The sequence below is a fragment of the Canis lupus genome, chromosome 27 (genome assembly GCF_003254725.2).
Source record: "Canis lupus dingo isolate Sandy chromosome 27, ASM325472v2, whole genome shotgun sequence".
Classification (NCBI taxonomy): Eukaryota; Metazoa; Chordata; class Mammalia; order Carnivora; family Canidae; genus Canis; species Canis lupus.
The window spans coordinates 42,326,043-42,335,457 of NC_064269.1; the positions used below are offsets into that span (position 1 = coordinate 42,326,043).

At 51.2% G+C, this 9,415-nt stretch overlaps 1 protein-coding gene across 2 annotated transcripts in view; it reads left to right on the forward strand.

Annotated features, from left to right (window-relative positions):
• The window catches only part of DDX11 (DEAD/H-box helicase 11), a 35,104-nt gene that overhangs the window by 24,554 nt on the left and 1,135 nt on the right, over window positions 1-9,415 (forward strand). The window contains exons 14-27 of one of the 2 annotated variants that reach the window (XM_025461786.3): window positions 848-892; window positions 986-1,053; window positions 2,604-2,642; window positions 2,888-2,999; window positions 3,170-3,301; window positions 3,798-3,910; window positions 6,321-6,393; window positions 6,703-6,806; window positions 7,496-7,645; window positions 7,924-7,992; window positions 8,096-8,196; window positions 8,618-8,702; window positions 9,018-9,096; window positions 9,227-9,381. In XM_025461786.3, the coding sequence (XP_025317571.3) occupies window positions 848-892; window positions 986-1,053; window positions 2,604-2,642; window positions 2,888-2,999; window positions 3,170-3,301; window positions 3,798-3,910; window positions 6,321-6,393; window positions 6,703-6,806; window positions 7,496-7,645; window positions 7,924-7,992; window positions 8,096-8,196; window positions 8,618-8,702; window positions 9,018-9,096; window positions 9,227-9,381 (1,325 nt within the window). The remainder of the gene's footprint in view (window positions 1-847; window positions 893-985; window positions 1,054-2,603; window positions 2,643-2,887; window positions 3,000-3,169; window positions 3,302-3,797; window positions 3,911-6,320; window positions 6,394-6,702; window positions 6,807-7,495; window positions 7,646-7,923; window positions 7,993-8,095; window positions 8,197-8,617; window positions 8,703-9,017; window positions 9,097-9,226; window positions 9,382-9,415) is intronic. The other variant, XM_025461787.3, reaches the window with a different exon arrangement.

A 9,415-nucleotide genomic window follows, 5' to 3' on the forward strand; every position in this document is an offset into this window, starting at 1 on the left:
CTGCCCGTGCGAAACCCTGGCCTAAGCTTGCTGTAGTCTGCACCCTGGATGCTAGTTAGGACACTTGGCTCTTCTATATCCTCAGGAACTGTATTGGCCATTGATGTAGAAGATTTTTATTTTTTATAGTTTAGTTGAATTGTCTGATCTCAGCTCCTTTTTTAGATTACTAGTTTATTTCCCCCCCTCGGAGTCCTTTTTATTTTGCCAGACCCTACCCTCCAGGTAGTAAGAGCAGCATAGCATGATAGGACTGTGGAGTCACTGTGGAGCGCTCGTGTGAGGAGAGCAGTGCAGGCATGCTCACCTTCCTAACAAATGAGTAAACTAAAGCCCAGAGCAGGGATGTGACCTGCTTCTGCCTTGTGAACCTCCCATTTCCTTTACTGTGTGGCTATATAGCTGAAGGCTTCCATACGAGCTGAAGTTCCAGGAAGCCAGGGGAGCATTTTCCTGGAGGGATTTTGTCAGATGTTGATGTTCTTCCCTTCCATCTCTGCCTTGCCATGGGCTGCCATGCCGTCTTGAGCATTTCCTTGAATCTGCATAAAGTGGTGCTTGGTCCCGGCCTCCTTGGAGGTGACATGAAAAAAATGAAATCACAAGGCTTTTGGCTCCATGTGCAAATGTGGGTCAGATTTTGAGGCTCGCTGGAGCCTCTTTTTCTCCCAGTGGGTTTTGTTTTTTTTGTCCTTTTTGTTTTGTTTTGTTTTTTGTTTTTTGGTGCTTATGAATGGCTAAAAACCTGTTCAGATATAAATGCTCTTATTTGAGGAGTACAGTATTCAGTGTGAGAAGATGGGGGTCAGAGAATCACCATCCCACCTGCTTGAATTCTCCGTTTTAGGGAACGTTAAGCAGAATCCCAACACACAGAGTCTTTCTCAGACAGGTAAGAGGATTGCCTTCAGAGGCGCAGAGCTGGTCTGAGCTCACCTCTGGGACTTCAGAGCAAGGATTCCAAGGCCCTTCTTTATTTACCTAGGGACAGAGCTGAAGACCATCAATGACTTCCTCTTTCAGACCCAGATCGACAACATCAACCTGTTCAAGGTAGAGGTTTTCACCTTTTTGTGTTTGTATATCCAATTTTCTTATCTTTATTATCACTTATGAGCAAAACACTGTGTGAAGACTGGAAGGAATAAAAAGTAAATGTCTTCTGTCCTCAAGCAGTCTAGAAGCCTGGGGATCTACAGTGTAGATTTTTATAATTACTTATCCCTTAAAGCATTGCATCAGCAATAAAAAGAATCTTCCACTCAGGGTTGAAGGGTCCTAGGGAATGCTGAGAAAAGGTGCCTTTCATTACCCCAAATAACCACAAATAGAAATTGCCAGTCCTTTACTGTGTTCAATCTTTCTTCGGCACAGTCTCTGCCCTGTGCTTCTAGTCAGAGCAGGAGGTTAACTTTGGGAACGTGATCCTGCTGTTGGGCTGAGGTAGCTGAGATCCACCTCCACCCTTGGGCTTGAATGAGTTCAGCCTCTGGTGGTAGCTTGCTCCAGGCTGGCCTGCTGTGCAGGGTACAGCCACCATTGCTTGACTCAACGACTGAGAGCTTGCAAATTACTGAAAATACAGAGCATTTCCTGTGTGTTCAAGGCCATGCACTGGGTGCTGTGACTCCAGGGTAGGATGTACCATCACCATTTGAGAGCAGAGGGACCTGAGGTGGGGAGAGGTTACCCCAGGAGGGATGGGCGCAGACTGCACACAAGTGAGCAGATGGTGCTTGGTGTGTGAGCTGGTATGTGAATTCCCCTGCCTGGACTCAAGACCTTGCTTGCTTTCCCTCCTGCCTTCCCATTTGTCTTCAAACCAGCTTACCTGCAGCATACCCGTTTTGGTCACAGTCACTGCCATGGCCCCGTCCAACAGGCTGACAGTCTGAGGCCTTTCTGATTCTCCTCTTCTCCCTCTGGGTCCCACGTCCAAACAGTACCCTGGCCCCAAAGCTGGAAATAGCTCTTAAACTTTCTCGCAGCCTTTCCATTCCCACGGCTGCTATGTCAGGGCAGGCTCTTTTTGTCTTGCCTTCTTTCTGCTCTCCGATTTCACTCTCTCTCCCTTCTGGTGTCTTTCCTACACTACAGTCTAGTGGAGCTTTATTGAAAGATAGTGCTCTTTTTAGAAATCTTCAAAGGCTTCAACTCCTTGTCTTCCTTCTCCAAGCTACACATACTGTGCACATCAGACATCCCCGAACATGCCCCAAGCTTTACCTCCTTTGTGCTTTTGCTCATACATATTTTTTTAAACTCTGAATCTTTCAAGGTTCAGTTTAGGTGCTGTCACATTGAAGGAGAACAGAGGGGATGTAACTGTCACCAAGTACCTTTAGAGAGGGTCAGAGCCGTGCAGACACGTTTGTGAGGGGACAGCGTGCATGAAGCTGGCTCTTGTGGGAAAGTATTGTGTTGTGTGTGGGGGTGGCAGGAGAGGAGTGACTGAAGAGACGAGGGTGACGGGCTTAGCCACAGGGAGGCGGTGGACCCCCCAGGTGGCGGCAGTGAGTCATGCTTGCAGGGGTTTGGGAAGGTGGCGGTTTCCTTTTTCCCTCCAATTGTTGCATGCGCCTTCAGTGTGTTTGCTTTTGCAGGTGCGCCACTACTGTGAGAAGAGCATGATAAGCAGAAAGGTGCGCCCTCCCCTTCCTGGGTCTGGCCAGGGTCTGCAGCACCCCCAGGCTTCCCTCACAATGCCTTGATCTCCTCTGCTCCCTCCTTCCCAGGGTGCTGTTTGCTGGGTGGGGTGGGCCACCAAGAGGCCCCGTGGGTGAGGAGGCAAGTAGCGGGCTGTCTGGGCTATGGCATAACCTCCCTGCAGTCAGGGCTCCCAGTGCTGCACCCTCATCCCTCTCTGTGCTCTCTTACCCCTTTCTAGCTCTTTGGCTTCACTGAGAGGTACGGCATAGTCCTCGCGCCCTCCAGGGAGCAGCCCAACCTGGCTGGGTTACAGCACTTCCTGCAGAGTCTGCAGCCCACAGTCACCAAGAGTGAGTCTGGAGTGGGGAGACTGGGCTGCAGGGCTGTGGGGGGACAGGGCAAGAACATCCGTCTCTCAGGCCTGGACTCCTCTCCCTGAGAGAATGGCTTTAGCCCAGCCTCAGGGGTTCCCTCTCACCTCATCCATGGTCCCAGACCCTCTTCCTTCTGCTCTGTGCAGCTCCTGTGACCCCTGTGGAGGACGGTGAGGCCAGAGTGCCACGGCCGGCTTCCCCACTGATGCACATTGAATCCTTCCTTGCAGCCCTCACCACTGCCAACCAGGATGGCAGGGTTATCCTGAGCCGCCAAGGTAATCCCAAGGAGGAACCCACATGGAGCCCAGGAAGCCAGAGCAGGAAAAGATTTCACCCTGGCACCTCCCTGGGTTAGGATCAGGAAGCAGGGTGGTGATGACTGGTGTCCTGTGGCCTGGGCAGGGTGGTGGAAGTGTGGTGAGGAAGGGTGTGAGGTGCTGGGAGGACGGGATGTGTTGAGCCAGACTAGGAGAGAAGTTGTGTAGCCTAGCGATTGACGGTGAGATGGATCTTGGTTTGAGTCTTGATTCTATCATCTCCAAGCTGTGTTTATCTCCCTGAAGATGAATGTGCCAAGGGAGATGACTACCTCGGGGTTGTCCTGGAGATTAAATGGGATCTAATCAAAAAGGAAAATGGTATCTCCTGTGGCTCCTATGTAGACATAACTGACCTCCCCTTTACCTCACACTCAAGCAAGTCTTTGTTGGGCCTGCCACCCACCCCCTGCCCCCCAGAGCTATCTTTTTTTTTTTTTTTTTTTTTTTCCAGGAAGCCTTAGTCAGAGTAGCCTCAAATTCTTGCTCCTGAATCCAGCCGTGCACTTTGCCCAGGTGGTGAAGGAATGCCGGGCTGTGGTCATTGCAGGGGGTACCATGCAGCCGGTAAGGGAAACAGATCCAGCCTCTTGTGCCCTGGATGTTGGGATGGGACTGGGACAAGGGAAGGATGGACTGTCAGGCCTCTTCTCTTCTGTCCAGTGGGTCCCCATGCCAGAGGGGTCAGCCTGAGCAGGCCAAGCAGCGTCCACCAGAGGGCATTGCTGTGCTGTCTGCTGCCTGAGCCCTCAGCCCCAGGGGCATTGCTGCTGATGCTTCTGTGTAGACACAGGATCACACTTCTCCCAAAGGCAGCTGTTCTGGAATTTGAGGACCCCGTTGGGTGCCTTGGTGCCATTCCTTTCTTATACCCACCCTAGTTACAACCTCTTATAAATTCATATATACACACACTCACTATGTTTTCATTGTAGGCAGCAGGGGACAAGCAAAAGCAGGAAAAAAAATAGATAATTCCACCAGGAGATTTTTTTATTTTAGTGTGTATCATTTAACTAGTTTTTGTATGTATTCTTAAAAATATACATACATATTTTAAAAACAAAGATCTCTATCTCTACATGCTGGTGCTATGATTTGTTTTTTTTCATGCAGCAACAAAATGTCGTAAACATTCTGCCTTGTCAGGAGTATGCGTTTATCCCACCGTGCTCTGGCTGTACTTAACTCTATCATGTGAATATATTGTACGTTGTACAACCACTCTTCTTTTGTTAGATGCCCAGTTTTTGTCTGTTTTAAGCAACACAGTGGCACATAGAAGCATGCCTCTTCACAGTGGACTTAGCTGGTAGAAAAGGCTCCTTGGTGCTCCCACACTCAGGGGCTCCTCACCCCAGCTGTTAGTCATCCCTGTAGCTTTATTAGTTTTCCACTTTGCTTTTTTCTTGTCTAGACTTAGATTTTTGTTCATGTATTAAAATCCTTTATAGGGATCCCTGGGTGGCGCAGCGGTTTGGCGCCTGCCTTTGGCCCAGGGCGCGATCCTGGAGACCTGGGATCGAATCCCACATCGGGCTCCCGGTGCATGGAGCCTGCTTCTCCCTCTGCCTGTGTCTCTGCGCCTCTGTCTCTCTCTCTGTGACTATCATAAATAATTAAAAAAAAAAAAAAAAAAAAAAAAAAAAAAAAAATAAAATCCTTTATAGTCTGGGTGCCTGGGTGGCTCAGTTGGTTAAGCGTCTGCCTTCAGCTCAGTGGGTTTGAGCCCCTCTCAGTGGGGAGCCTGCTTCTCGCTCTCCCTCTGCCTGCTGCTCCCCCTGCTTGTGCGTGCATACTCTCTCTCAAGTAAATAAAGTGTTGGAGCGTCTAGATGGCAGTTGAGCGTCTGCCTTCAGCTCAGGTCATGATCCCAGGTCTGGGGATCCAGTCTTGCATCAGGTTCGCTGCAGGGAGCCTGCTTCTCCCTCTGCCTGTCTTTGCCTCTCTCTCTGTGTCTCTCATGAATGAATAAATAAAGTCTTAAAAAAAAAAAAAAAAGATGCATTCAGAAGGTCCCACTTCTGTCCAGCTTCAAGCTGCTCCCTGTACCCGAAGGCAATCATTTTTATTATTACTGGTCTCTCCTTCCACGGTTCCACTGTATCTTTCTGCAGAACTAAGCAAATACTTCTACTTACTTTCTTCCTTTCCTTGCTCCTATGTCAAAGGCAGTGTGGCCAGCGTTTAGTCACCAGTGTGTTGTGGCCCTCAGGCTTCTCAGCGACCGAGGTGATATGTGTCCCTCCTGCTGGCCACGGAGCCCTCAGCATAGCACATTCACCCGGCCCCTCCTGAAGGGCAGTGGGGCACTCACAGGTCACTGTGCAGGAAACGTCCCTGTGTCTGTGTTGGGTCTGGAGGCCCTCCTGTGTAGGGAGACTGCCAGGGTAGAAAATAAAAATCTGTCGAATTTCTTAAATATGGTCAGATTCCCCTCCTGCTGGAGGTGACTGGTCTGTCCCCTCTGCCCCCCAGCAGTTTGAGTGCCTGTTTTTCCACAGAGTGGTCACATTTGTATAGATTTTTGTCAATTTAATACGTGAAAATCCTGGAGTGCTTTAAAACAGCGCATGGGTCTCCCTGCCCACCCCACCCCCCTTTTTTCCTTAATGGTCTAGGCTGGGGCCTGGGCACGTGGGTTTTGTTTATTTTTTATATTTTTATTTTTTGTGGGTTTTGTTTAGAATTCTCATGGGTGATTTCGTTGCATGGCGACGGGGGTGAGAACCTCTCTACCTCATTTACCAGATTTCCTTTGCTTTTCCCACAATCTCACTGAGACTGTCAACACCCAGTATTGTTAATTTTTTTCTCTTTTTGCCTATTTGTTTTCTATTCCTATGGACTTACTGCCTCCTAGTCCAGACTTTGGTCTTCTCCCTCCGTTCCCCCTCTCCTTGCCAAGGCCCCCTGCCTGCTCAGGCCTGCTGTCCCTGGCCCCTGGGCTAACACAGAGCCATGCTGTTGTCTCCAGGTGTCTGACTTCCGGGAGCAGCTGCTGGCCTGTGCCGGGGTGGAAGCTGAGCGAGTGGTGGAGTTTTCCTGTGGTGAGAATCCGTGTCCAGGGTAGGCCATGTGTCATACTCCAGCCCCTGTTGTCACAGTTTGACTCTGTGCTCTTATCAGGCCCAAGGGGTTGAGGAGGCCATGAGGCTCCAGCACTCGCCAGCTCTCACGTGAGCTCACTTAATCTCCGTGCTCCCTCCCCCTTTGTGCTGTGGAAGCAGGGTAGGCAGGCTGAGTGTTGGAATTCCCTTTCCTATTGTGGAAGACAGGGTTGGCAAATGCTCTTCCTGGACCCCTGCCTTACAGAATAGTCAGCACCTCATTTTCAGCCCCTCACCGGGTCTCTGCAGGTCACGTGATCCCTCCGGACAATATTTTACCGCTCATCATCTGCAGTGGGCCCTCCAGCCAGCAGCTGGAGTTCACGTATCAGAAACGAGAGCTACCACAGATGGTTAGTACCAGCCTACTCACTTTACCACAGCCTTTACCAGGGCAGGAGAGCAGTTTCTGGGGTGCCAGGCACTCTGGCCAATGCTTAATGTTCAGGTGTTGAGGAGATTAGTCCTGGGGTCTTTCACTGTGGAGCTGGCACAGGATGGTTAGTGTCCATCTGGATTCTTATCAGGGGAGGCCTGAGCTTCCTCTTCCACTCACCCCTTAGACTCTTAAATAGTTTTTTTTAGAACCTCGAGGCATCCCTTGAGGGATGAGAGAACCTGGTGAGAAAGCTGCTCATTTCCTTTGGTTCTCTGGCCATTTGGTTTTATCGGTCCCTGCCCTGGGCTTGAGGGCCCACTGCTAGAGGGGCACCTGGGGATTTCAGTGTCCAGTTTGTCGTAGATGGTGCTTAATCCCCAGTGGCCCGCTGTGCATTGGGAATTGGAGCAAGGAGGCTTCGGTGGCATACCAGCAGCAGGTTTTAGCTCTGGAGCACTAGGATTGTGATGTGTGTGGTGGGGAGGGTGGTACCTTCTCCTCTGATTCCTATTCCAGGTAGGCATGGGATTTGGTGGGGGAATGGGACATGCCCCTTACCCCATGGCTATAGCCACCCTTGGGTCTCTATACGTGGTCTTGAGTCCCAAAGTTAGGAAATGTTTTTTGGATATGGCTACAGGGAGGGCTGTCTTCCTTCCTTAGATGGATGAGACCGGTCGCATTCTCTGTAACCTGTGCACTGTGGTCCCTGGAGGGGTGGTCTGTTTTTTCCCCTCCTACGAGTACCAGCGCCAGGTCTATGCCCACTGGGATAAGAGTGGTCTGCTGGCCCGCCTGGCTGTCAGGAAAAAGGTGAGTGAGCGCTCAGCTGGAACTCCCACTTGTGAGGATAGGACCCAGAGTTCCTGCTAGGACTTCTGCATGTCAAACCAGGTGAGGCCTCATGTATGGGCTTCTGCTAGTGCCTTGCCTCCACCACTTCTAACCCCTGACCACCTCTGTAGGATTTCCCTAGAGCCCCTTACTGTCTGGGGGTCTTCAGTTCCCAGTCTCAAAAACATGAAGCCAAGAGTAGACAGGGACTCAGGCATTCTGAAACCCTTTCCTGGGAGATGTCTGTTTTCCTTCAGATATTTCAGGAACCCAAGAGAGCAAACCAGGTGGAGCAGGTGCTGATGGAGTATTCCAGGTGCATTAAGGTGAGAAGTGGAACTCAGAGGCCTTGGGTCCAGAGAAAATGTGGAGCTGGCAGCTGTAGATGTTCTGGGTGGCATCCGAGTTTTGGGCTGGTATTTCCTGCAGTGTTGTGGCCAGGCGGGAGGCACGGTGACAGGTGCTCTGCTCCTCTCTGTGGTTGGAGGAAAGATGAGTGAAGGTATTAACTTCTCTGATGACCTTGGCCGGTAAGTCGTGGGTCCTCTCATCTCCTGGGCTCTGACACTGACCACACCTCACTCCAAACAGCTGGGTTCCTGCCTGCAAGCTGATGCTATCCCTGACTGACTGCTTTGGTCATTCAGCTGTGTGGGGAGGTGCTTTGGCCTTTGATTCCAGGTGGAAATTAGGCAGAGCATGATTTTGTCAGGACTCAGTTCATGTAGCCTGCACCCAGTCTCAGCTGAGAAAACCTGTTCCAGGTGCAGGTACAGGGTGGGGAGGGAGAGGTAGAGCCAGCAAGCACAACTTGAGGGGGCTGAAAGAGTGCTGGATGTAGTTGTTGATGACGTTGATGACGTGTGGGTGAGGCCTGGGTCCTTCATCCTGGCCTTAAAGATGCGCTGGGGGCCTGACTGCTTTACATGGTGTGGGCTCCCTCCGCCCTAGGTGTGTGGTCATGGTAGGCATGCCCTACCCCAACATCAAGTCTCCGGAGCTACAAGAGAAGATGGCTTACCTGGATCAGACCCTAGTGAGTATCTCGTGTCCAGAGGATGGGAGGAGATGGCTGGGGAGACTGTGCTCTCTCCTCTAGGGCCACGAAGGGCTGTATCACTGTGACTTCCCCACTGCCCCCTGACATGCCAGCATTTCCTGTCTGCTCCAGGGGAGGGGACGCACCCCCTTGCCCTCTGGAGCTGCTCTGTGATCTCTTGTAGCATGTGTTGACATGGTGCCCATGAAGCCTGCTGTTCTTCTTGGTCCCATGCCTAGTGGTATCATTTTCTCAGAACACTGAGCAAGAGGCAAGAAAATACTGACAGGTGCTCTCCTCTGCCCTTCCCAGCCCAGAGTTCCAGGTCAACCACCCCCAGGGAAGGCTTTGGTGGAGAATCTGTGTATGAAGGCTGTCAACCAATCTATAGGTGGGTGTGGGTTCCTGGCTCTTGGAATGCATGGTGGGAGAATGAGGTGACAGGAAGGAGGGAACACGATAGAAATGTACTGTGGGGGAGGCAAGTGTAAGTAAGAGCCCCAACCTCTGTTCCCATCCAGGCAGGGCCATCAGGCACCAGAAGGATTTTGCCAGCATAGTGCTCCTGGATCAGCGGTATGCGCGCCCACCTATCCTGGAAAAGCTGCCAGCCTGGATCCGAGACCGTGTGGAAGTCAGAGCCACCTTTGGTCCTGCCTTTGCTACTATGAGGAAGGTCAGTCCTGCCTTTCCCTGCCCTCGGAGGCACT